The sequence below is a fragment of the Panthera onca genome, chromosome D3, assembly GCF_046562875.1.
Source record: "Panthera onca isolate mPanOnc1 chromosome D3, mPanOnc1 haplotype 2, whole genome shotgun sequence".
In the NCBI taxonomy this organism is placed as follows: domain Eukaryota; kingdom Metazoa; phylum Chordata; class Mammalia; order Carnivora; family Felidae; genus Panthera; species Panthera onca.
Genome location: NC_138350.1, coordinates 65,145,794 through 65,172,844, shown reverse-complemented (window position 1 = coordinate 65,172,844; position 27,051 = coordinate 65,145,794). Strand labels below are relative to the sequence as shown.

Below are 27,051 nucleotides of genomic sequence, written 5' to 3'. Positions count from 1 at the left end.
AGCTTCCCAGGGTTTTCCCCCACCTCTTCCCAAGGGCAGGGGGCCCTATACTGTCTCCAGCAGCCTTGGTGTCTCACCACATCCTGACATCTGGCATATTTGCCTGACATTATTATGGTAGCTTTTTTTTTTTTTTTTTTTTTTGCAGGTAGGTGTGGCCAATCTCCCACCAGACTGTGTTCTGAGGGCAGAGATTAAAGCCTTCTATCTCCTCCGCACTTCCATGGTGGCCTTGCATACAGTCAGGGGTCAGTAAGCATTTTTTGCTTGTCCATGCTGACCTTGGGGATGTGTGGCTGGATTATTATCTGTCTTAGGAATGAGTGGTCAGACTATATGAACCCCCAACAAGACTCCTCCCATCCAAGATTCTGAGCGGCCTTGATAGAACTTGTTGGACCCCCACCAAGCCTCACCAGAACTGGACCTTACTGGTCTGTGAGCTTGTCCCTAGGATCCAGGCTTTGGGGTTCACTGTAGGCTGTGGCCCCCAGGACAGGTAGGGGAGCTAAACCATGCCCTTGTGCTTCTGGATAAGCTTCTTATGCCCCTGCATTTTTGCTCTTTCTGTTCCTCTGTCCAGAACACCTTCTCCCCCTGTCTCTACCTACCCAATTCCCATCCTGGAAGCGTTGAGATAAACCCCGTCCTCCCTGCAAAGCCTTCCCAGATGGTTCTAGCCACAGGAATGTGCCACTTCTCCAAAGACCAAAGGCAGTTACAGTATTAGCTTCAAAATATCTGGCACTTCTGACTTGACAGATATTTACCGAGCCTACTGTCTCCTTGCTGGCTGCTGAGGGGAATACAAGAGACATACATGGAAGTCATTTACAGTCTCCATATATGAATGGGGAAAAAGTTCTTCTGAATGTTATTCTGCCCTTTACTTGTCTCCAGTTTTGCTTATTAAAGTCCTGCTGTTTCCAGAGAACGTAAGTAACTCCAGGGCAGGAAAACTGGGGGAAAGATGAGGCTGGGGTTTGAATCTTGCTTCTGCCCTCAATAGCTGTGTTCTAGATTAAGTTCATTAAACCTTCTGGGTACCAGGGTGTACAATGGGCTGAGAATCTATGCCTGGTAGTGATCTGGGAGGACTGAGTTTGTATGTGGTGCTGGGGTGCAGCTTTGAGAGTGCCCGCACCCATTTCCCTTGGGACAGTGCACTACTTACTCCATGGAAATCAAGCTCCCATGTTGTGATCTTCTGACAGCTCAGTGCTCCCAGGTATGTCATCTCACTGGGTCTTTGTAATAATCTTTTCAGACATCACAGCCTTAATGATTGTGTGATAACTGCTCTTCCTCTAGATGTGGCTTCATGACAATGTGGTCACCACTGTATCTTCCATGCATAGCCTAGGGCATGGCACTACATGGTGTTCTCTAAAAGGTTGTAGGATGAAGTTATTATACCAGAACACTGCCACTAGCACCTGAGGAAATGCATGTGTGATCTCCTTGGAAACTTACAACACTGTGTAAATAAAAAACAGTAAGCATGGTTGTGACTCCATTTCACAGAGGAGGAACCTCAAGTCCCCCATTGGGACCCAAGCCACAGGTCCTTCTAGAACTGCTACCAAGTTCCGATTAATGTTCCTCATGGGTTTTGCATAATCAAGTAGGCAGGGAAGGAAGGAATTGCAGAGTGACCTGGTGGTCAGCTTCCCCAAATACCCACCACAGACGAGGGCCAGCAGGTGTGTCTGCCAGGTGAGGGCGTAGAACATGCCCCCTATGGCGATGCAGGAGAGGACACAGTTGTAGCTCCAGAGGCCCATGTAGATGGTCTCGAAGGGCGTGGCCACCGTCAGGGCTGTGGAACAAGGTGTGACGTTTCTGGCCAGTTCTGGGTCCCCACACAAAGGCCACCTCGTGGCTGGTGCCAGCTCTCAGGATGGCCTCACTCCTGCTATCCCCTCCCCACACTCCTCCCCCGTCCCATCAAAAGAGCCTCTAGAAATGGCATCTGGTCTTCAGGCACCAGCAACAAGAGGACAGCAGTGGTTCCCAAACTGGGGCTTGAAGATTTCACACAGAGGTGTGACTACTTTCAGGGTGAGAGGAGGTCAAGGCGTTGGGATTCTAGGTATTCTCCACACCTTTGGCCTGAGTAGCTGCATTTTTATCAAGAAACTTTTCAAGTGAAAAAGGTCTGCTTCAAATGGTTGAGGAAAAGTATGTATATACACATACAGATGTATAGAGATAGACAAATAGAAGTACAGGATGTGAACAATAGGTGAATCAGGCAAAGAATTTATGGGTGCTTCATGTACCATTTTTACTTTTATAATTTTTTGATAAATTCAAAATTATTTTTAAATTATTTTTTTAAAGTTCTGCTTCCAAGATGTTTCTGAAAAACATTGGAATGAGTCAACAGGATCCTAGTCCTATGTGCCCGACTCCAATTTCTGGCTCTACTGTGCATATTTACATATATAAATGCATGTACATACATATGCCTACATGCAGAAATATTAAATCACATTTGTCAAATAGGAATACAGTTTTTGAGAAACTGTTTTCTTTTAGTTTACTCCAAACTTCAAAGCACTGGGTCATTTATACTCCTCGGTCTGTTACTGCTCTCCAGGCCTCTGAGTGACCCTCCCTTTCCTTCCACCCCTCAGCTCCCAGGGGCTCAGGTAGCCAATGAGGTCTTCAGCCCCTTGCCTCTCCCCACATATCCTGCTGAGGCAGTCTTCTCACTTTGGAAAATCAAGAAAGGGAAAAATAAGTCTCTCCCCTGACAATGTTCAAAAACACCAGTGAAGATAACAAGTCTAGATTATTTGCCCTGTGCAGGGATGGAATGACCTCAGGAAAATTATTCCAAGGTCCTCCCTGCAGAGAGGGGACGCTGTCCTACCTGCTAGCATCCCCACAATTGAGCCAATGGCTGCATGCAGGCAGATGAGTGGCGAGGAGATGAAGAGAGCCACCAGGAACACGCCGCCTGTCCAGGGATTGTCACAGCCATACACCTGGCCAACCCCGATGGGGATGGCTTGTAGCAGCTGCAAAGTCAACAGAATCTGGGGTCACTGGAGTGTGGGCACATAATGGAAAGAGCAGGTCTTAGGGTCAGGACAAAGCCATTCCTGGTGGGGGTAATGGGTTGGAACGGGAGGATGGCGGTGCCCTCTAGCGTGGAAGAGAACTTGGGAGGAAGGACATGAGCTGGAACAAATAGCTCCTCACTCCACCACCTAGCAGGCATCTGGCATCCCCCGTGCAAAACCCTCCCAACACAGGTGCTTCTGAAAGACACATGGCTTCTGCTTTGAGAGGAGGAGCTTTGAGAGAACCAGAGGGCACCCTCTCCTGAGAATGCCATTGGAAGTTTCAGGGCACTAGGGGATTTCCACCAGACCTTCTGACATCCTACAGGTATTCCAGGAATATTGGAAATATTCTAGGCCATTTTGATGATTGATTTAATCAAAGGTCACCCAGATCATTGGTGGCTAAGGCCAGGCTACAGCCTCTGAGCTTGACCCCTAGTCTAGAGGTGGTTGCTGCACATTCAGAGCTACCTAGGGTATTATGGGGCTCTGGGAAGGAGGTGGCATTTCTCCTGCTCGAGGATCACTTAGCATTTGTAGAAAGATAATATGTATACCATTGGAAAACAGAATAAAGCCAAACATCCCCGAGTCTGAGAGTCATTTGAGGGTGTTGCAATTGTAGATGGCTAATTTGGGAGTCAGATGGCCCTTTTTCTGCCCAAGCTGAACCATCTACATCTGACAGAGGAGGGCCTGAAGGAGAGGAGGGAGATTGGCAGGCTAGGGAAGAGTATTGGCCTGGGAGCTGAGGGCTCCAGCTTTCAGGGGAGTTTTGCACACGCTCATGGAATGATGGTGGGTATGTCACTTCCTCATGCTGGGCTCTGGTGCCCTTCTCTGTAACATGAGAAGGCTGCCATAGCAGATAATCTCCCACCTTTAAAATTCTGCTGTCTTTGCTCTATTACTATGTCATGTGACCTCTTTGAGGGCCAGGCTCCTTGATGGCTGGGTACATAATAGGTGCTTAATAAATATGTATTGATTAGCTCAGCAGTTTCCAAACTTTGCTGTACATTGGAAATCCTAGAAAAAAAAATTGATGACTGGCTCCTCCTTAGACATTGTGATTTAACTGGTATGGGGCATGACCAGGGCCTCAGGAGATTCCCAAGTGCAACTGAGTTTGGGGACCACTGAGTTAGTTATACATGACCTGCTGTAGATGTTGGAAATTAATTGCACATCTCCCTTTGGGTGAAATTTTGTACTTTTTAACAACCTGACTTAATTCTGGAGTCAGTCTGATTTCTTTAGAGAACAGTGTTTGAGGAGTCTCACAGAGCTTTTTAAGCTTTGCCCATCCTGGTCTCTGGATGGGTGGCCTTTCAATTACCAAGCACCGTCTGGGTCAGAGCCTAGAGCCTCATGCCAGGAATGATGGGGGTGTGCATCTTATTTAAAGGAACCCTGAGAATGCTTTCTGCCAGTTCAGGGAACTCAGCTTAAGTGTGGGGTACTGGCTGAAAATCTACTCAATAAATATTCCATGACTTCCCAAAGTCTGAGGCATGCAGGATGCAAAGGGGGTTCCAACTTCCCCCTTGCTGTCTGGGAACACAGATTTGAAGCCCAAGCAGTCAAGAATGAGAAGAATGAGGGACAAGTAGCCTCAGAACAGAGTCTGGGCTCAGAAAGCACCTTCCTCTGCCGGGATCCATATTTTAGCTTGGTGAACTGTGGCCCTGGGGTGGCACCCCTCCCTTCCACCTGCTCTCCAACACCCTGGGGTGAAGGTGTGAAGGGCAGTCGGGTGTGCATGGAAATTTACTGAGCCCCTGCATCCTTCCTACTGCCTACTCTCGACAATCCTCTAGTAACAAGAAAGGCCAGTTAAACAAAAAGGAAGTCATTCTCATCATTGTTTAAAAGACAAGGAGGGAAGGGGAGTTGGGACCTGGATGGTGTGGAAGAGAAGGAGCCCACTGTGAAAGTAGTGGTGTGGTGGGTGAGCTGGTGCCTCAGGGTATATGGATTTGCATGCTGCCACTTTCTGTTCACTTTGAAGATGAATGAGAGGCATCTCTCGCAGGTGGCAGGTGGCCGTCTCCATCCTGTGCCCCTCAGTGGGGAGGGTGGGAGGCTCTATGGGCAACGCCCATGCCCCCGAGGCTGTTACTGGGACTCTGCCTCATGGGTAGGGCTCAGGGACGGCAGGTCTGTGCCCTTATGGCAATGTGCCTAACTGCCAGCTGATGATCACTGACAGTCCCCTCAGAGTTAGAGCTTTGTCCCTGCTCCTGCTCCTGCCAGTTTCCACTTGAGACAGTGGGCTTTCCCTCCAATGCAGGGTTCTGTCTTTTCCATTCTCTTGGATTTAGATCCTAACCCTGACTCTGATGCCCCCCCAGCCCCTGCCCCACACAAAACTTTGAAAAGACAAAATATTAAAAAAGGTTTTGCATAGTTAGCATTTGCACTAGGGGCAGGGAAGACTTTCCTTTTCTGATAGCTTCAGGTCCGAGTGTGGCTGACCCTGAAACCCCTGAACTGTCCTCCCCACCCACGAGTGGTGGCCCTGGAGCTGAGCCCCCAGCAGCCCATCTTGATGATGGGCTCAGCTGGGTGGTGAGGGCTGGGAAAGCAGACTACATAAACAATACTGAGGATGTAGGTTCTGTGTGCAAGTATTCAAAAGGCAATCATAGAAATAATATTCTGAATTACTCTAAACAGCCGAGTTAGAACCAATGGGTGAAAGATGGAGGGGGACAGATTTCTGAGGAAGGTAAAGAGCTCTCTAATACTTCACGGTACCTAATGAGGGGTGGACTGCATTGAGAAGCAGGTTTCACCGCACTGTGGTCGTTCCAGATGAGGGTGTCTGTCTCACCTGGGACTAAGTGGGTGATGGGTCAAAGCCTGGGCTCTACATCAGGCTGCCTGGGCTTTATATTCAGGCACTAGCAGCAGTTTGAGCTTGGGCAGCTAACCTTCTCTGTGCCTTAGTTTTCTCATCTGTGAATGGGAATGATGATAGTACTTACAGTATTGGGCTATTAGGAGGGTTAAATTAAGTCCAGAAGTCAAGGGCTTGGAACAGTGTCTGATACGTAATAAGCTTGCCGTAGCCTTAGCTGTTAGCTCTCTCTATTGTTCATGAACAAGGCCAAATTTTACAATTCTGTCTATTTAATCTTGTGTTAGGTTTTTATTATATCCCTTTATCCCAAGTGTCTAGAGATTGGTAGAATAAATGAATATGTACATTTGTGATAGTTGGATGTGAAGCAGGGTTTCTCAACTTCGATATTTATTGACATTTGGGGCTAGATAATTCTTGGTTATGGGGAGGGCTGTCTTGTGAATAGTAGCATGTTTGGTGGCATCCCTGACCTTTTGATACCAGTAGCACCCCTCCCCCCAGTCTAAATTTTGCCTCCTCCCTCCAGGAGGGCAAAGTCACCCCTGCTTGAGAGTCACTGATATGGAAAGTACATGAAAATTCATCCCTATCTTCTCTTGATAAGACCTTTAAAACCCTAATTTTAAACATTTGTTTTAGTATCTGGCCCCTTCACCCAACCATCCATCTTATTGAGTATTTTTCCCTGAACCCTACCATTCTGTATAATTAACTTGGTACTGACCTATGCACTTATTTACTGTCTGTTTCCCTGTACAGAGAGTACACTTCAAAAGGGCAGAGAAGTTGTTGTCCTTTTATTCCCCGTGTATTCCTAGTGTCTGATAAAGTGCCTGGTACATATCAGACCTTCAATGAGGGTTTGTTGAAAGCACAGCAGCCTTTTTCTCTGTCCTGTTCTCTACTATGACCATCATCTGGTGGAGATGCATCTGGAGAAGCTGAGAGCCTGGATAATCCACAAACCAGTTATCAAGAAGGTGTGTGGTATAAGCAGGGGTCCCCACTCATCTGCCATTGGGTAACTTACCAAGGGCATCTCCATCTCTGTCCAGGTGATATTGGGCACTGAAGACACAGGCTCCACCAGTGTTGTGGGGAAGAAGAGGTTGTAGTGGCCGGTGGCTGCCAGGTACAGGGTCATAGCAATGTTGAAGGGCAGTGTGAAGACAGGAAGGTCCCACTTGCTGAAGATGGAATTCAAGGCACTGGAAAGAACTGGGCTGAAGATGAGCAAGACAAAGGGTTAATCTGTGCTCATCCTTAGGTCTACACCATCTTGTCTCGTCATCTCTGTCCATGGTGCCCCCCTGTCCTTGGCCCAGCCATTCCTGGCTCCTTTGAGACTCTAGTGGTCCATTTATCTGGGACTGGGGATAAGGTGTTCCATTTAAGGTGAATCTTTGAGAGATGCATTTTTAAAGTATAAATATACTTGAATATATTGTAAATTATACTTGAATAGCAAATATAATACTTGAATATAAAACTTTATAATTTAAATATTTGCTTGTTTCTTAAACCAAGAAAATTAAACAAAACATAATCCTTAGAAAATAATGTGTATTGCCCTTGAATCATCAGGATGTACAACAGCTACTCTCCTGCACTGTGATAACATTTTAGAAGCCTGGTCTTGGAGGAGGCAGCTGCTATGGCACAAAGGTAATGTGTGGGCTTGATTCAACTGAAGTGCTTTGAGCTACTCTGGAAGCCACCACATGAAGATGAAACCTTCAGTTGTTTGTGTCCTCTCTTTTCTCGGCCTCCTCCTTGGGAGAAGCAGGCATGTTGGAAGCAGATGGAGCTGGGTGCAAATCCTAACTCCTACATTTATAGGCTGAGTGAGCAGCCTTAGGTAATGATCTCCCTGAACTTTAGTTTCCTTGAAAGGACAAGCCACCGTAGACACTTAACACCCTACGTCTTCCACATTCAAAGAGCTACTGGGACAAAACATGAAATCACATGATCTGGCTGACTGGTCTACCTTTAATTCATGACCTTGAGTCTCCAATGGGCATTTATGACTGCCTGAAAACCCTACTACACAGTCCATGCAAATTAACTCTCCAACTTGTTGAGAATAAAAGAACAGAAATGACAAGATGAGAAATGCTTCATTTTCCCAACCGTAAGCTCTACAGTCCAATTGCCCAGCTCCTACATAGTCTTCCTCTCTGCCTTTGTCACATAATGAAAGTATTCCTCTTTCTTTATTGGGCCAATTCTTACTCTTGTGCTTCAAGATCCAATCTGTCTCAAAGACTTCACTCTTGCAATTCTCTCCTCTCTCTCCTGCAGGTGCAGTCTCTCCTTTATCTCTGGAACACTCTCATAAGTTTACAAAATGCTTTAGTATCTTCTTCCTATTAACACCCTCCTCCTCTAATCCGATGTTCCCTCTGGCTATTTTGCCCCACTTCCCTGCCCTTGTTCATAACAAATATTCCTCAACAGATTGCTATGGTCAATCTTTCCACTCCCTTTCTTTCCTAAATCCACTCCAATCAGGTGTGTGTTCTCTCCATGCCATGCAAGTGGCTCTTGTCCAGTTCACTAACGACATCTATCGTACCAAATCTATGGCCATTCCCTGCTCCCTTCATTTGATAATCGGATGCTCCAACTGGATTGAAATATTTTCTGTCAGGGCTACCATGACACTGCCCTTTCTTAGCTTTCTTCCTACTTCTCCAGCTGCTTCTTGTCACTTCTTTGTGGTTCTTTCTCTCTTCTCCCAGTCATCTATATACTGGAATATCCTATGGTTCAGCCTTGGGTCTTCTCTTCATCTTCTTTTTCTGGGTGATATCTTTTAGACCCATGGACAAAATGTCTTCTGTATACTTCTGCCCTCCAAATCTTGACCATATCAAAGTTCTGGATTTGTACATCCAGTTACCTTGTCAACATGTCTACTTGGAAGTCTATAGCCTAATATGTCTGTCAGAACTCTTGATTTACACCTTGTCTCCTACCACCAACCTGTTTTTCTCTTAGTCTTGTCCATCAATCCAGGTGCTCAGGCAAACTATAGGAGTGTACTGAATCCTCTTTTCTTCCCCACCCCCCAAACTCCACAGCCTCCCAGAGAGTCTTGTTGCCTTTACCTTCCTTAAAATACATCCTAAACCCAACCACCTTCCTGTGTATCACCCTTGTCCAGACCACTCTCATCTCTCTGTGGGTTCCTGACTCTCCTTCCAGCATCCGCTCTTGCTCCAGTTAAAATCCATTCTCCACAAGGCAAGCAGAACGATTTGTTTAAATTTAAACCATATCCTATCACATCTCTGCTTAAAACCCTTTAACTGCTTCCCATCACAGTTGTAATAAAAATACAAAAGCCTACTGGATCCTCAAAGTAAACGGGGTCTAGCCCTCATTTACTTCTGCCTTCACCTCCTCCATTCCTCCTTCATTCACTGGGCGTAAGCCCCCGCTGGTCTTGTTTCCTGAACATGGGGCACTCCTCCAGCTGGGGTCTGCACATGCCACCACCGCTGTCTGCAACGTCCTTCACTAGATCTTCAGATGGCAAGTGCCTTTTATCATTTAAGGGAAAGCATGAATGCTCCTTCCTGAAAGTGGCCTTCCCTGACCACTCACATCTGGAATCCCTCTCTGTCCCACTTGCTCTGTTTTGCTTTCTTCAAAGCAGTTATCAAATCTTGACATGAGAGGCTTAATCTGTTGTTATAAACCAAATGTATGCAAATGAAGACAGGGTCTCCTATGCCTTACATGGGGGCAGGTGCGAGGCATTGAGGAAATCCTCATAGAAATGACTGCTATAGTTTTTGTCCCAATGGATTCAGAGACACAGAAACCCTGAGAAGAAACATAAATTTCCCAAAATGCTTAATGTAGTAATTTATTTACAAGCACTGCTAAAAAGTAATAAACTGAAACTTAATAAATTAGTACTTAAACTAACTGTTTTAGTGACTCCAGAAATCTAAGAAAGATATGTACTTCTTAGAGGTGTTGAAAATGAGTTAGCATGTCTCAAAGCTGTGGGGCACAGACTGGAGGACATGGGTCACCTTGGGCTCCTGCTCTTTGGTGACAGCATGCATAAGAATGATAGCATCAGGTAGCAAAGACCTGCCCAAGATCCAGGTGAGCTGAGCCACAGCACACCCCTCATCTCAACAAATATTTGTTCCCAAGACCCTTTCTCTTGACTTTTTTATTCCTTTGCAGAATGAAGTGATTGTACAGCAAGATCTCAACTGATGTTTCTTGTTCAAAGATCCTATGCTTTCACTATAGACATTCTTCTCCAAGAGAGTTCTGATTCTATCACAAGTGAGTTTTTAGCTTTTCCATCTTGGTCAGGCCACAGTTTAGATAATTCCCATGTAGCCTGGAGTTTAATAGTTGCAGACTCTGGGTTCATCATCAAAAATTTTGTAAAAGTATGGCCTGGAGCAAGTTACTTAACCTCTTCATGACTTGTTCTTTTCTTCTGTAAACTGGGGACAAAAATAACCCTACCTGGCTGAGCACAGGGCTTGTCTTGCAGGAAATATTCAATAAATGTTACCTTTTGTTATTAAACCTAACATTCAAGGAAGAATATTAGCACAATGAAACACCTGTGGTCACTGTTGCTCTAAAGGGTCCCCGTTATTCCAAAATAAAAAATGATCTGTTGTGTTGCAATCAAACTGATGGATTTTCACCGTGTCTTGTGGCCACGCCACCATGTCTTGTGGCCACGTGTCAGAGCCAGCCTGACTCTGAAGACGCTAGGCTCCAGGAGGGCACATGTCCCCGTCCAGTGTAAGATGCAAGCACCACGGGGCCCTGGGGGTCTGTGAGCAGAAAGAAGGAGGCACCTCACCAGGTCATGGCTGTGAAGGTCACAGGAAACAGAAGCCACCAGTAATAGTCTAACTTCTCAGAGAACACAGCGATCAGTAGTCCGACCAGCATTCCGTTGTACCCGTGGAGGCCTGAGGCGATGGCAGACCTGGGTGGGGGCAGTTACATTGCATTTGAATTTGGTGGGGCTTGTAGGGCCCTCCCTGGTACTCCCAGAAGAAAGTCAGCTTACTCCTGAGTGTTGGGCAGTCACACAGCTGCTAGTGCCTTCCTAGATCTGACACACACACGCGTGCACACACACACGGCCCTGATTACCTTGCCATTCTAGAATTAAAGTATGCACTTTGTCTTCTCACTGTGTCTAAGCTCCCTCTTGGCTTCTCAGGGGGTCTCAGACTGCTAAGTTTAGTGAGAGATCTAATAGAAACCTGAGGTATGACACCAGGGAAAGTGTGTGTGTGTGTGTGTGTGTGTGTGTGTGTGTGTGTGTGTAGGAGACAGGGAGGAGGGGTGGGAGAGAAGGGGGAGGAGAGAGTGCATCTGACTGCATCGTGTGAAGCTGTAATTGTTGCAGTTGGCCTGTGTCCCAGAGTGGACAAGCTGAACCCGCTGGGGATGCACAAAAGCCTCTCCCCACAGCAGGATAGGGAGGGGCCCAGAGGTGGGGAGAATCCAAGCTTGAGTCTATCCTTTCTTTTTGTTTCATCAGGGAAGGCTATGTGCTCCTAAACTTCTCTCCCTGATGCTAATAAACCCTGCCCTTGACCCTTCCCATGGCTCAGCTGGCTGGGGGATGGGGAACAGGATGAAGGGGGGACTGGGCAAATCACTTCAAGACCCCTGCCAGAGCATGAGGTTTGTGTACTGTGCTCTGTCCTGCCCTTGACTGTAAGTTGTCCAGGCTGGAACTTGTCTGTCTGACATCAGTGTAACAGAAAACAGCGTCTGGTGCACAGAGGGCTCTAGGCCTTGCTTGGTTGTTGAATGGGTGTGTGTACATGCTAAAGCTTTTCACAGACTGATTGTCTTTGCCCAGCAAGGGCATCCAGAAGCATAAGGAGGGAAGAAGGGCATTCTGGCTAGAGGATGGCTCCTGCCTGGCAGAGGCCATGGCTTGGGTCTGGAATGAGGGGAGCTTTCAGCTCTGGAGTGGCCAGGAGATTAGCTCAGCTAGACTGAGGAGAGTGGGAGCAGCTGGAGGGTGGGAGGAGGTATCTCTAGACAGTTTCCAACAAGAAAAGCTGAACACATGGCACTGTGTGGGGACACTTGTATGGGACACTGGTTAGAGGGCTGGCTGCTCCCGAGGCCATAAACATATGGGGCAGTTGGAGACGGGAGTTGGGGTAGGGGGTGGGGAGGACGAGGTGGGTGGAAGAGTGGCTGGGAGGGAAGACCGCTGGGTTTGGAATCTATCTCCTTGGGACTAGAAAATCTACCTAAAAAGCAGAAACCCATGTTTTGGGAAAATAATTAGTTTTAAGTCTCTGTGTGTGTGTGCATTTTATCTGTATTTTCCCATTTCTGTTCAGTGTTAGGATTTAGTACTTTTTTGGTTTTAATACTAGTTGCTTCAGGCAAGCTGAGAAAAAAATGGCTAACCCATACTGGGGGCTGTCCTGTAGTCCCAGTGGCAGGGTGCAGTGGGCATAGCAGGAATCAAACAAGGGAGCCCAGGGGAGACAAAATTAGAACCCCTCTCTGTGGAAGTCCCCCTCCCAGAACACTTCTCTACCGAAACTTTTGTGGCTTCTGGGTTTGGTTGTCAGAATGAAACCCATTACCTTATATCTGCTCTATCAAATATGTAAAACTTGGTTTAACCCCAATGCCAAAAAGATCTTCATTAGGACCACATTCCTTCAGGACTGCAGCATTAGTGCTGTTGACCTTGAGTTACTCTCTGTGAGCTACAGTCTCTGGGGTAGTGGGGTTAGGGTAACAGGGATAAGGGGGGACATGGGCTGATGGAGGAGGAGGAGGGGAGTAGGACTGGTGGACAGGAAGTAGCGGTGGTCAGGGGAACAGGGGTGGGGGAGTAGGGGTGGTAGAGAGGGATGGTGGGGGTTATGTTTAGATCATGTAGCTGTGTCAGTGATTTGCTGGGGACAGTGGTGAAGTCAGGGCTCCTTAGAAGGATTTATGTGTGGATATTGTGTAGGGTGTCTAGAGTTTTGAACCTATGGTATAGAACATGGTACTGACCTACCAGCAATGAATCTTTTCTTGACATAGTAGTAGAATATGAAACATTCAAAATGGACTTCCTGTCCTGAACATGCTTAGAACACAGCCAGGGAGAGAAGACTCAGAAAATAGAGAGCCAACCCATATAGTACCAGGGTATGTTCTGTGGTTGTCCAGTGAGAAGGGAGGGTTCAGAGAGCACTGGGATAATTAGGGGTGGCTCCCTGTAGGAGGAAGATTTGAAGGAATGGTAGGATTAGACAGGCAGAAGCAAAAATGCTCAGGTGGGAACAGTGTGATGCTGAGTGGTAGATGTGGTGGGCCCCAGCAGAGAAATCTCTGGAAGCCAAACTGGCACACACTAGTCTTACTAAAATGTTTGGGAGGATTAGGCAGGCATGGTGTGTGTTTCCTCCATAGTACTGAAGTCCATGAAGCAACTCTCTGAATGGCTTGGCAAATTTACCAGTAGATTATGGTCAGGAGGGAAGTCAGAGCATGAAGGGGCTTTGGCTCCTTGAAGGTGAGCCAGTAAGCAGCAGATCTCACAGATGAGGACAATGGAGCCAGGAGGGGAAGTACTTGCCCAAGGTCACATAGCTAAGGAGCTGGTGGGCTGGACAGAGTTCACCCCTGGTGTTTTACCCAACAGTGATGAAGCAGTGAGACAAGAGTTAATCTTGTCAGGGGCCAGTTCTGTGCCAGCCACCCATGAGATGACAAGTAACTGGAAACAAGGAATAGGGAACCTACTAGGTTAAAGAGAGACACAAAATCCTGGCTGGAGCCTATTTTTTATGTCACTCACCAGACCTGCACACAAAATAATTCAGCCTCTCCTTCATCCAATTTGTCATGGCCTCCTGGCTTGCTAGAATCAGAGTGCTCCCTTAATGCCACCTCAGAGGTGCACGAATGGCTTCTCAGGGGAGACAACCCGACTCACAAATTTGCCTTGGTGGCATCTGGAATGTGAGGTAGGCCTGGGTGAAGTGTGATGTTGGTCACAACACAACCAACTCTGATGACTCCCCATCCCCTGGGTTCACCAGGGGCCCTTTGGCTTTGCTGTCCACACTCTGTCTGTGTGACAAGGACAGTACTGGCCTTCAGCCTAGAAGATGCAGGCTTTGTGTTGCAGCCCGAGCCCTGCTACCCACTGACTGTGGCACCTTAGGTGAATACCTGCTCCTCCCAGTCTTTCTCCTACCTTCACTGTCTGCCTGGTGATGTGATGGCAAGACTCACATGTAACAAGGCATGACAGTGCTTTTCAATCTTTTTGACAGTAACCTGCGGTAAGGAGGGAATACCGCGGTAAGGAGCATGACTCAGTTCTCTCTCTCAGTCTCCCTAACCTCACGCACCCCCCACATATACAACCCATCCGAACATTAATGAAACAAAAATGTCACAAAATATTTCCTACACATGAATTACTCTAATCTATTTTATTTTATTATTTTAATTTTTAAAAATGCTGTTGCCAATTGATTCATGATCCACAAATGGATTGGTGACCACAAATTGAAAAACACTAAAAATATGAGCATTCCCAAACTTCTCTGATGATCAGAAGCATCCAGGAGGATCTTGTTAAAAACATCCCCTCCCAGACCCACTGAATGGGACTATCTGAGGGAACAGAAGTGGTTGGGGTGGAGAAGTCACATTTCTTAACAGCCAGCCCTGGTGACTCTAGCCATCAGGAAAATTTGGGAACTGTTGGGACAGCATGGGGCAAAGTCTGAGAAAATGGTCCAGTTCCAGAAAATGCTACTCGTTATTGTTCCTGGATTTTGTGGCTACCAGTGCAGGGTTGGGGGGGCCCTCCTCTAGCTGTCTCCCAGCTCTGCACTGGGTTGGAGGGGCCCTCCTCTAGCTGTCTCCCACCTCCACACTGCCCTCCCCACTCTACCTTTCTCCTCGCTCTCAGATCCCATGTTTCCAGCTCAAAGGCCACCCTCTCTCATACCCCCACCCCCAAAACACTCTGAAACATCTGTCTTCTCTGAGCTCTCCGGTATATACCGTCTCATATTATTCTGGGACATTTATTACCTGTTAGTCAACCAGACTGTAGGCTCCATAAGGGAAGAACAGTTTAAGAGTTCCTCTGCACCCGCCTCATAGGGGATGTTTCCAGAAGGATCTACAGTCAAAAGGAGCCTAGTGCTGTCACTTGCTTTGAGCACAGGAGTGGTTTAATTCTGTAGAGACCTCCAGTGACCTGTTCAAGGTTAATCTTTAGGAGACTTGGGCTGGTTGGTAGGATAACGTTGGCTGATCACTCAGGGACACACTTCTCTATCTGTCTAACCCAAGACCCCACGACCACTGCAGACAGGCACCCACCTGTCCTGGTTCAAGGCGAGGGCAGTTAAGGTTGAGACCACTGCCCCCAACACCCCAGCAATCGTCCACCAGGGATTCTGGATCAGAAGCCCTATGAAGATGATGAGTCCGCTGAGAGGGTTGTTGACAAACATTACCTGAGCAGTGCCCCTCAGGACCCAGTCTGTAACCTGGAGGGCCAGTGGCTTATCTGAAAGAGACAGGCAGAGCCATCAGCAGAGTCCCAGTTATGCTTCCCTGCTGGACCACTGGTTGGCGTGGCAACCAAGGCAAACAAGGATGCATGAGCCAGGACATTTCCTCTCGTTTGGCCTGGCACCTAGCCCAAGTCTCTGAGTGGCTAGGCAATCAGTCCACAGTGGGTGTTAGTTTTTGCCGTACAGACTGAGGCATCGTGCTGAGACCAATTTAACGCCATTCCAGCCCTCGACTTGGTTGGCAAGGAAGCCTCAGGAGCATTCCAAGGGAAATTTATTGGTCCAAGGGAAGGGGTGAGGAGGCAGGGAAACCCTCTTTTTGTGTTGTGCCGTATGACTCAGTTGAGAACTGGTATCTGAGCAGCAAAGAAAGTCATCTGGAGAAAAGGAGCTGGAAAGGAAATGGCTTTAGCTCAGCTATGGAATCAGTATTGAGTTAGGACCCGGGGGAAGCCAGGTCAAGAAGAGGGAACATACATTCTGGTTTGGTTTCCAGGACAGCCTATGCAGGTGTGATTGGGGAGGGAAGGGCTGTTTGTTGCAGTATTTAGTTGAGGTAAACTAGGAGAAGAAGGACGTTGAAAGGAAAGAAAGAGCCTTGGAATATGGTGGAGGGTGATGTCAATATTTTCTTGGCACATAATAAATGGCCATGGAACAAGGGAAGGAATGACAGCTTGTTTGGGAAATGACTTATATACCACTAAGTGGTTGTCCTGTATCTATTCCACATAGGGGCAAAGAATTTGCAAAGCACTAAAATTAGTGAAGTGTATTTAATTCTGAAACTCCATGGGAATTCCAAGTTAGTAGGGTACCTTGGACCCATCCAGAGCCAACTCAGGGTGGGAGTACTCCAACTGTGGGAGTCCTCTCAATGGGTGAGTGAGGGAGCAGCTTCCTCCACTCACGCCTGAGGGAGGGCTGTCTCCCTGGCCCAGCCCGGCTGCTTCTTTCCTGGGACTTTGCCTACCTTTCAGCCAGCTCCTGCACTCCTTCATGTCCCCTGTGAGGTATCCCACTGCTTGGAAGAGGCTGATGCCCCCCAAGCCTGCAGAGCCCCGATGAGCCGCCCCGCTTTCTCTCCTTTTACTCCTTTCATTGAGTTTTTCCATTTTCACAATATGGCTGTCTTCATTGGATGACCGGAGATCCTTTTAAGAGAAGCCATGACAAACTATCAAATAATACAGCTTTTTGAGAGCAAGGGCATTTGGGGATAGGGAAGGTTGGCAGGTGTCCTGATAAAGACAAATGATCATAAGACATGTGTCCATTCTCTATTGTGGTCCAGAGTGCTGCACACAGGCCAGCTCTTCTAGGACCACTACACATTCTTCACAGTTGGGTTGCATAGACTTTTGTGCCACGGATCCCTGGTGGCAGCTGGGCAAGGCTGTGGACTTCTTTCCAGAATAATGTTTCGAAATGGATAAAATAAATAGGATAGCAAAGAAAACCAGTTATACTGAAGCAGTTATTACAATATTAAAAAAAATCCTATGATCTACATATAGGTACAGCCAGTCCAATATCTATTATAATTTCAAAGTAGCAGTGAGTGAATAAGTGGGGCCTCTTCACCCCAACTCAGGACAACTTTAAAGGGCTGCTTGAGATCTAGAGCTGACCATAGGGTCACCTGGGGCCCTTATTGCCCAACTTCTTCGCCTAATCCTGTTGCCCTTCCTCTTCTACAACTATTGACTGCAAAGGCACATCCCAGTTAACTTCTTACATGAAAATCACCATCTCAAAGTCAGCTTTCTAGGGGAGCCCAATCTGTGACAATGACAACAATCTCAGGTGCTACTGATATGGTTATAGTTCATTATTTATATTTATAATTGAAATAAGTACTAAAGTTCATTGGAGGTTAGTGAAATAAAGGTAAATTATCTTCCCCATCCAAGTTTGTCTGCCCTTGGTTCTATCTGTGGCCTCCTAGGTCAGGACTGCTTGCTCTTAAACTGCACTGTCCAATATCACAGCCAATAGCTGTGGCTATTGAACACTTAAAATGTGGCTAATCTGAACTGAGATGTGCTCTAAGTATATTCTGAAGAATTACTATGAAAAAATAATGTGTAAAATATCTCAACGATACTTTATACTGACTATATAATGAAATAACTGCTTCTTTTTACTTCCAAAAAATGTGGCTAATAGACATTTGAACAAACGTGTGGCTCATATTATACTTCTATTGTATGCTGATGGTCTATAGATTTCCCCAACTTCCTTCCTACATCAAAACTTAAATGTCTTGAGGATATCAATGAAAATGGTGGAGTAAGGATCTCCAAAAATTCTCTCTTCTATAAAGGCAATACACATTCTTTTACAGAGCACATGGAACCTTCTCCAGTATAGACCATATGTTAGGCCATAAGATAAGTAAAACATTTTTCCCTTGCCTCCAGAGACATGTTGAGTAAGAAGCTGCTGCGGCCAAGGTCAAAGAGGTTTTTGTCTGCTTTCTCCTCAAGGATTTTGATGGCTTCCTGTCTTACATTTAGGTCTTTTATCCATTTTGAGTTTATTTTTGTGTGTGGTGTAAGTGGTCCAGGTTCATTTTTCTGCATGTTGCTCTCCAGTTTTCCCAGCACCACTTGCTGAAGAGACTGTCTTTATTCCATTGGATATTCTTTCCTGCTTTGTCAAAGATTAGTTGGCCATACATTTGTGGGTCCATTTCTGGGTTCTTTATTCTGTTCCATTGATCTGAGTGTCTGTTCTTGTACCAGTACCATACTGTCTTGATGATTACAGCTTTGTAATACAGCTTGAAGTTGGATAAGTAAAACATTTTTACCGATAAAAAGGTATCACTAAATTTAAAGGGATTGAAATCATGTTCTCTGACCATAATGGAGTGAATTTAGAAATCAAAAGCAGAAGGAAATTTGAGAAATGATGTGGCAATTAAACAACACGCTCCTAAATAATCAATGGATCAAAAAGGAAATCAGAAGAGAAATTAGGAGCTACTCTGAGATGAATGAAAACAAAACTTATGGGATGCAGCTAAATCAGTGTTAGAGGGAAATTGTAGGTATAAAGACCTGTGCTAAAAAGAGAAATATTCTGTATCAACAACTTAACCTTCCACTTTAAGAAACTAGAATAACAGTGAACTAAACCAAAAGCAAGTAGAGTGAAGGATATAACAAAAATTATCAAGAAAATAAATGAAATAATGAAAAATACAGAAAAATCATTGAAACTAAAAGATGGTTCTTTGTAAAGGTCAAAATTGACAAACTTTTAGCTAGATTGACCAAGACGAGAAAAGAAGATTGAAATTACCAGAATCAGAAATGAGAGACGAGACATGACTACCAACCTTCAAGAAATAAAATGGGTTGGGGCGCATGGGTGGCTCAGGCAGTTGTTTGACTCTTGATTTCAGCTCAGGTCATGATCTCATGATTCATGGGATTGAGCCTCGCATCAGGGTCTGTGCTGACAGTGAGGAGCCTGCTTGAGATTCTCCGTGTCTCCTGCTCTCTCTGCCCCTCCCCCTCTCACACACTCTCTCCCTCTTTCAAAATAAATAAACATTTAAAAAATTAAAAATGTTATAAAGAAATGGATTCTAAAGAAATGAATAATTGTGTGCTAACAAATCAGATAACCTAGATGAACTGGATACATTCCTAGAAAGGCAAAAAGTACCAAACTGACTCAAGAAGAAACAGAAAAATCTGAGCTGACTTATAACAAAGTAAATTATATTAGTAAAGCAAAACCAAAAACAACAAACAAAACACTTCCCACAAAGAAAAGCCCAAGTTCAGATGGCTGTACATTCTACCAAATCTTTAAAGAATTAATAACAGTATTTTTCAAAAAACAGAAGAGAAGGCAATACTTCTTATCACATTCTGTGAAGCTAGTATTAGTATTACCCTAACACCAAAGCCAGACAAAGACATCACAAAAAAGCAAATTACAGATCAATCTGCTTTATAAACATAGATGCAAAAATCCTTAACAAAACACTACCAAGCCAGATTCAGTAACATATAAAAAGAATGATGGCCAAGTGGGATTTATTCTCAGAATTCAAGACTGTTTCAATGTATAAAAAATCAATCAATAATTATTACTGTTGAAAGAATAAAAGAAAAAAACCCACATCATTGTTTCAATAGACACAGAAAAACCACTTGACAAATTCAACAACCTTTCCTGATAAAAACATTCAAAAAACCAGGAATAGAAAGGAAATTTCTCAACTTAATAAAGGATATCTACTAAAAACCCACAGTTAATATTATATATAATGGTGAAAGATGGGATGCTTTCCCTTTAAGATCAGGAATGAGACAATGATGTTGGTTCTCTTGTCACTTTGATTTAATAATGTACTGCAAGTTTTGGCCAGAGCAATTAGATAAGAAAAAAACAGACCAAAAGGGACCCAGATTGGAAAGCAAGGATTTAAAACCTCTCCATTTGCAGATGGGACATTCTGCTGTATAGCAACTCCTTAAAAAATCTTCAACCACCTCCCCGCCCCCTACCAAACCTATTAAAGTTAATGGACAAGTTCAGCAAATTTGCTGGATAGAAGATCAATATACAAAAATCAACTTTATTTTTATATATGGGCAAGGAACAATCCAAGAATATTGTGAAGAAAATTCTATTTATGATAGTATGGAAAAGAATAAAATATTTTGGAATAAATTTAACAAGAAAGGCTTTATATCCTAAAACTAAAGGTTTTATACAAGTTTTTTAATACTAAAAACTACAAAAAATCAAAAGGAATTAAAGACTTAAGTAAATGGAAATATATCCTGTGTCCATGGATTGGAAGACTTACTCTTGTTAAAAATGGCAATACTCCTTAAATTGATCTATAGATTTAATACAATCTCTACCAAAATCCGAGTTTCATTTTTTTTCAGAAATTCAAAGTCAGATCCTAAAATTAATATAGAAATTCAGGGGTCTGAGAACAGATAAAACAATCTTGCTTGATTTCAAAACTTACTACAAAGCTACCGTAATCAAGATAGTGTGGTACTCGCATAAGGATAGGTATATAAATCAGTTAAATAAAATTGAGAGTCTAGAGATAAACACATACACCTACGGTCCGTTGATTTTTGATGAGTGTCAAAACAGTTCAATGGAGAAAGAATAGCCTTTTCAATAAATGGTGTTGGGACAACTGGATAATTGGACCCCTACTTAATGCCTTATACAAAAATTAACTCAAAATGGAGAAAAGACTTACATGTAAGTGCTAAAATTATAAAACTGTTAGATAAAAACATAGGAGTAAATCTTTGTGACCTGGATAAGAAAATGGTTTCTTAGATATGACACCAAATACATAAGCAATCAAAGACAAGAGAGATAAATTGGACTTAAAAATCACAAATTTTGTGCTTCTAAGGACACTATCAAGATAGTGAAAAGACCTATAAAGTGGGAGAAATTATTTGTGAATCATACAATTGGCAAGGGCCTAATATCCAGAATATATAAAGAACTATTACAACTCCACAATAAAAAGACAAATAACCCAATTGAAAGATGGGCAAAGGATTTGAAAAGACATTTTTCTGAAGACGGTATATAAGTGGTCATTAAGCACATGAAAAGATGTTCAACATCAATTTGACATTAGGGAAATACTAATCAAAATCACAGTGAGATGTCAGTTCACATCCACCCAGGCTGTAATAAAAAAGACAGACCGTAACGAGTTTTGACAAGGAGGTAGACTGGAACAATGTATACCTGGCTGGAGAGAATGTACACCTGATGCAGCTACTTTGGAAAACAGTTTGGCAGCTCCTTAAAATGTTAAACATAGATTTACCATATGACCCAGAAATTCCACTTCTGGCTATGTACCCAAGAAGAAGAAAAACATATGTCTGCACAAAAACTTCGACACAAATGTTCACAGTAGCATTGTTTTTTTTTATAACAGGCAAAAAGAAACAACCCAGTGTCAATCAATGGATGAATGGGTAAGTAGGCTATGGTACACTCATACCATGAAATATTGTTGGGTCATAAAAAGAAATGATGTACCGATTCATGCTACAATAAGGATGCACCTGAAAGCATTATGTTAAATGACACAAGCATTTCACAAAAGGCCATATGTTATATGATTCCATGTACATCACACATACGGAATGGGCAAATCCACAGGGACACAAGGTAGATTGGTGGTGGCCTGGTGGAATGCGGAGTGACTGCTAATGAGTATTGGGTTTCTTTTCAAGGTGATGAAAATATTCTGGAGTTCAGTGGTGGTGATGTTGGCAAACTCTGTAATTATGCTAAAAATCAGTGAAATGTATACTTTAAAGGGGTGAATTTTATAGCATGTAAATTATATCTCATTAAAAAAAAAAACCCCAAACGTTAGTGGTCCTGGATCCCTCTCCACTCTATCAGTTCAAGGAGTGTTAAAAGCTAGCATTTGAACACAGGCCTTACTTTGGGAGACAATAAGGTAATTCAAGGGAGCAGGTCTAAGGGGAAAGATTTTGGGGACTGGTTGGAAGACCGGTGTGTGACTGTGCATTCCCCACCTGCCTCTAAAATCATGTTGCACACAGAAACACGTTTTCTATCTTAGACCCACTGGGACCAACCAGGGGCTGGAACCCTGCGTTGACTGGGGCAGAGCCTCCCCGGCCAGTGACCCTTCCATGGCATTATGCAACCCGTGCACTGGGCAGCTGGGAGAGCAGCATCTTTCATCACCCTTCCTCCCCTTCCCTCCACCTGTGAAATATCCTGGGAGGGACACTCCTCACCTTTTCTTCAGGCATTTCCAGGAGGGGCAGGGCTGGGTGTGTATCCTGGGGGCTTGAGGGCCAGCTAGGGCTGGTAAACTCTGACTCATACAGTTTGTATCTGCTGGAAAGAGGCTCTGTCAGGAGAGGGCTGCTGTGATGAGTGTCAGACATTTCCTTCAGGGGGCGGTCGCTCCTAGGTCCTGCAAGCGGAAAGGAAAGGGGGAGAACAGTGAGTCAGGATGGGGCCCAGGGGGACTTGGCTGGGGCTGCAGGGAGGCCGCAGGAGGCATGCAGTCAGTCCTGATACATGACTCTTGCAGTAGAGTGCTGCCAGAGAGCCCTGGGGCCACTCCTCCACCATTGTGGCCTTATCTTTCAAAATCCCCCCATTCTTCCAAGTCCAGAGGAAAGTCCATTTCTGCCGTGAAGATTTCCCTGACCACCCAGTTAGAATAGATGCCTCTCTTTTTTTCCTGATCACTGAAATATTTTTTCTCTACCTTTTATATTATCCATAGTACTATCTCACTGCTGTAGTTGTAAAAATACTTTCTCTTTGATATGCACACATAGATCTGGGGCTTCTAACTGAGTGAGGATCTAAGGGCGACTCCTTTTCTTACTTGCTATGGAGCTTATGTTGATTATGGTTGACCTCTAGTCCCTCCTCTCTTCCCTCTGCTGTCAGTGCCCTTTCCAGCTTCTTCCTCCTTTTCCTTCCCCAGGAACAGTTCAAAGAAGCAGCAGCAGTTCTGGTAACATCTACTAGAAGCTGTGTGCACCAGGCTGGAGGTCCTTCCCCCTCCACGTGGGACTCCTTTTCCCTTCACTACCGGGGCCAGGGTTTATGCCAGGACAAGCTGGTGGAGTAACTTCTGCCTGCGGTCCTCAGTTTCCTGGCTTACTGTGGCTGCCCGCTGGTAGTGCGTGCTTCTCTCCTTCCTCTTCAAGCCACCTTAGCCATTCTGTTCTTCTTTGTCTTCCCCTGGCTCAGTTATGTCTTCACTTACTTTACTGTTCCTATGACAGGTGGCTTTGGACCTGCACAGTCCCCTCTCAGTATGATCTAGACTTCTCCCCATGGCTCCACCCTGCCTCCCCTGAGTTGCAAGACAGTGTATCTTAGGACGGTGTCTGCAGATCCCTAGCATGGGTGCTGGTGTTCCTCACACTTAGCACTGCAGACCCAGATAAATGATGCAGAGTTCTCTTCCAAAGGGGAGCCAGACCCCTTCCTCTACTTGCATTAGTGCCATTTCCCTGGGCTATTTCCTACTCCCAATGAAAGGATTTCTTGTTCTTCCCTGTTGCTTCCAGACCACTGCTCACTTCGCTGGTGCAGAAAGCCCTCTTTTTTGAGGCTTACACTATCCCTCTCACTGCTCACTGCCGTGTTACTGACTTCCTGGTCATTCACTCCTTCAGTGAAGACTTGAGGGGCTCCTTTCTAGTTATCTTCATCTCTACTCCAATAATTTTCAGTAACTTCAATGTCTGTACATTGAGATTGATCTCTTTGACATTAAGTCATCACTGCATTCTCTGACTTCACAGACCCTTGTGTTCCTCATTTCTAGTGACCCTCTCTACCTCTTCTTTTCAGCCACTAATTTCCACAGTCACCACGTGGACTTGGTCTTACACAAACTATGAAATCTCCAGAGTCTGATGCTCTCCTTTGGACTTCAGGCTCACCTGCTCAAGTGCGTCCACTGACAGCACTTTCACTTCTGGGAGACCTCCAGTCCCTTAGCTCCACCAGCTCCCTATCTCCCCTGCCCTCCTTAACCAACTTAGACTTTGGAGCAGTCACTTTACTTCTTTCAACACCCTTGCTCTGCCCTCCCCAATCCCTCTCTCATGCTTGCGTGGTGAAATCCTGGCCAGGCTAAACCCAACGCTCCATCTCTTCTAGGCTTTCATCAAGCAACTGAACATTGCCTGAGAAAAACTGCATAACTGGGTAGGCTGCCGTCACTTTAGATTTATGCTTGCCATCCTCTTGGGCGGACTCCTGGCACTCCCCTTTCTGTCTTTGGCCAGCCCAGGCTGGTTTCTGCTGCTACTGCCCCTGCTGTAAGACCTCCATGTTGGCAAATCTGAAACATGCTTTGGTCTTCATCTCATCAGACAGCTCAGGGCGTCCACACAGCTGACCAACCCTCCTTGACACACTCTCCTCTTTTTGGCATTTACATTGATCCTCTCTCTAGCTGCTCTTTCACACTGTCCTTGGCTGGCTCCTCCTGTAAATATAAGCATTCTGTTGAGCTCTGTTCTGGACCATTTTCTCTTTACTGATGCTCCTACCCAGCTGACGTCAGCTCTCACTGTGGCTTTATCCTCCATCTGTGTACCTATGACTCCCAAATCTAATATTTCCAGCCCAGTTTTGAGCATCGGATTCACAGATTTAATTGTCTACTTTACACTTGCATATGGATGTTCTAGAAATAGCATAAAGTTAATGCACTGAAACAGCTCATAATGTTTCCTTCTCAGACCCTGTCCTCTCTGAAAGGTGCCTGTTCCAGGAAAAGTCCTCTCTCCATTCCAAGCTACTCCTTATAATACCCCCTCTAGCCTCCCCCAATCCAGTAATACTACCTCTAAAATACACCTGGATGCCCACTGTCACCATTTGGCTGTCATCACCTCTTGCCACTGCTCTAGTAACTCCCAATCGGACACCTCACTTCTCAGATTTCTCCTTCACGCCATGCTCCACAGGGCCACCAGTGCTGTCATATCAATACTCAACTTTGCTCATGTCTGTTCCCTGCTTCAATCCCATCAATGGCTACTGATGGAAAAATGCATCTTAAACATGCACACAGAACTCTGTACCACCATGTTCCTGTTATGTGTTAGCCCACCCTGGGTTTCTCCTGCCCCTTGTCTCTAAGTTCCACACTTGCGTCCTTTCAGTGCCTAAGTGTTGAACACTTTCCACCTCAGGGCCTCTGCAAATGCTGGTCTGTGTGCCCAGATGGGCTCTCCCTTGCTAGTTACCTAGAAACTCCTCTTCTTCCCTCAAGCATTGTCTCCATTACCACTCATCAGAGAAGCCTGCCCAGGTCAGCTCCTGACCATGTTCTCCTATCATACTCTCATGGGACCTAATGTCTTTCCTTATAGCATTTTTTTTTTTGTACCAAGTGATGATAGATTTATTTTTATAGTGTATGTCTCCCCACCAGAACTTAAGATACATGAGGACAGTGACCTTTTTTGTTCTGTTTACTGCTGTATTCTATTCTTAGCTCCTAGCTAAGTGCCTGGCACATAGCAGATGTTCAATAAATAGTTAAATGAGGGAAGGAAGAAGGGGAGGAAGAAAAGGAGGAAGAATAGAAGGCTACAGGTGATTGCTGGAGTGGGAAAACTTCCTTGCACAACTTTACAAGTATCCTGAGTCTTGAATGGTTTAAGAAGGGCATTGGGCCACTCATCAGCTCTGCATTTTTTGTGGCAAGAACTCTGCCATGTCTAACACGTGTCCTCATTCCCCAGAGTTGCTCATTTAAACCATAGCTGATTTTTATTGTAGGTTTGCAAACATCATTCAGAACTAATTCCTCTTTCTGACTGCCATTGCTCTGGAAGAGGGCCCTTTCCTCTCTTCTGACCTTGCAGGTGGAGTTTGAGTGTGTTTCAGTTTGCCCTGGAGGGGGCATGCTGGAATGGTTTAAGCGAGAGGGAAAACCAGCAAGCCTGAGAACCAAGGTGCTCTCTCCCTCTGGTGGCCAAGAGGTGATACAGCATCCTGGCCCATTGGTATGAGATTGCTTCCAAGCCATCCAGAAGAAAAAATGAGGGGCAATCAGGTTATCTAGACACATGATGTGTGTGGCACCATACATCTGGACGAACTAGAAATGTGCTGGAAAAACCTTATGTTAAATTCAGTGGCTGTTAATTCCTTTAAAAGCCCAATTGAAAAGTGAAATGAAATATATTTCATTAAATCTAAGATGTGATCATCTGTAAGATGATCATTATTTGGTGTATCACCAAGAAGAAAATGCTGCCAATCAAAATTGCAAGATGTGTGTTGATTTAATAAATTTTGAAATATGAGAACAATGTATATTATATAGTCAAGGAAATATTTTTTAGTGATAGGGCTTAAGTATACAGGAGTGGAGAATGGGTATATTCAGGATTATTTTCTAACCATGACAATTCAAACACTTATATGTATATATATACATATTTTTTTTTTTTTTGGTGAAAAAATGGCTTATACATTAGGAGTCCTTTAAGAACAGGGGTTTTATCTTTTTGATTTCTGTATTTGTTCTGCCTGGCAGAGAGCTTGACACATGTGTCTATATTGAGAGCCCTCAATATGTGTCTAATGATTATGGAAAGAATGAGTGATTGTACGAGGGAAGTACTCTCTCCAGAGTCATCTCCAAAAAGGTACTTTCTTCTCTACCTCTGAGTCTCTCCTGTATGTGGACAACATTTGCAACTACAGATAGAGAAATCAATGCGCAGGAAAGCAAAATAAGAATTATTTCTCACATGGATTTAACTCTGCACTTTTCGAAGCAAGCTACTGCCTTGTGATGGCAAGAGGAAGCAGAGACCCAGGAAAACCAGCAGCTTGCTGCAAAGTCAAGATTAGACCCAGCTTTCCACCCTGGGCTCCCTACCCTTCTGTTACTCTAACTGCCTTGCAGGGCACAGCTGGGGGATTCAGGGGAGGGGTGGCTGCCCTCAGCCTGTGTCCAGGCCCTCAGCCCAGT

The 27,051-nt window shown here is 44.9% G+C and overlaps 1 protein-coding gene across 6 annotated transcripts in view; it reads right to left on the bottom strand.

Annotated features, from left to right (window-relative positions):
• Positions 1–27,051, bottom strand: part of SLC14A2 (solute carrier family 14 member 2) — a 425,016-nt gene that overhangs the window by 31,441 nt on the left and 366,524 nt on the right. For all 6 annotated transcript variants that reach the window (XM_078435288.2, XM_060613727.3, XM_060613732.3 and 3 more), the window contains 7 exons: positions 22,316–22,497; positions 16,492–16,672; positions 15,322–15,511; positions 10,796–10,924; positions 6,974–7,166; positions 2,879–3,026; positions 1,685–1,819 (listed from right to left, as the gene is read on the bottom strand). In XM_078435288.2, coding sequence (XP_078291414.2) covers positions 1,685–1,819; positions 2,879–3,026; positions 6,974–7,166; positions 10,796–10,924; positions 15,322–15,511; positions 16,492–16,672; positions 22,316–22,468 — 1,129 coding nt within the window. In that variant the 5' untranslated portion in view covers positions 22,469–22,497. The remainder of the gene's footprint in view (positions 1–1,684; positions 1,820–2,878; positions 3,027–6,973; positions 7,167–10,795; positions 10,925–15,321; positions 15,512–16,491; positions 16,673–22,315; positions 22,498–27,051) is intronic.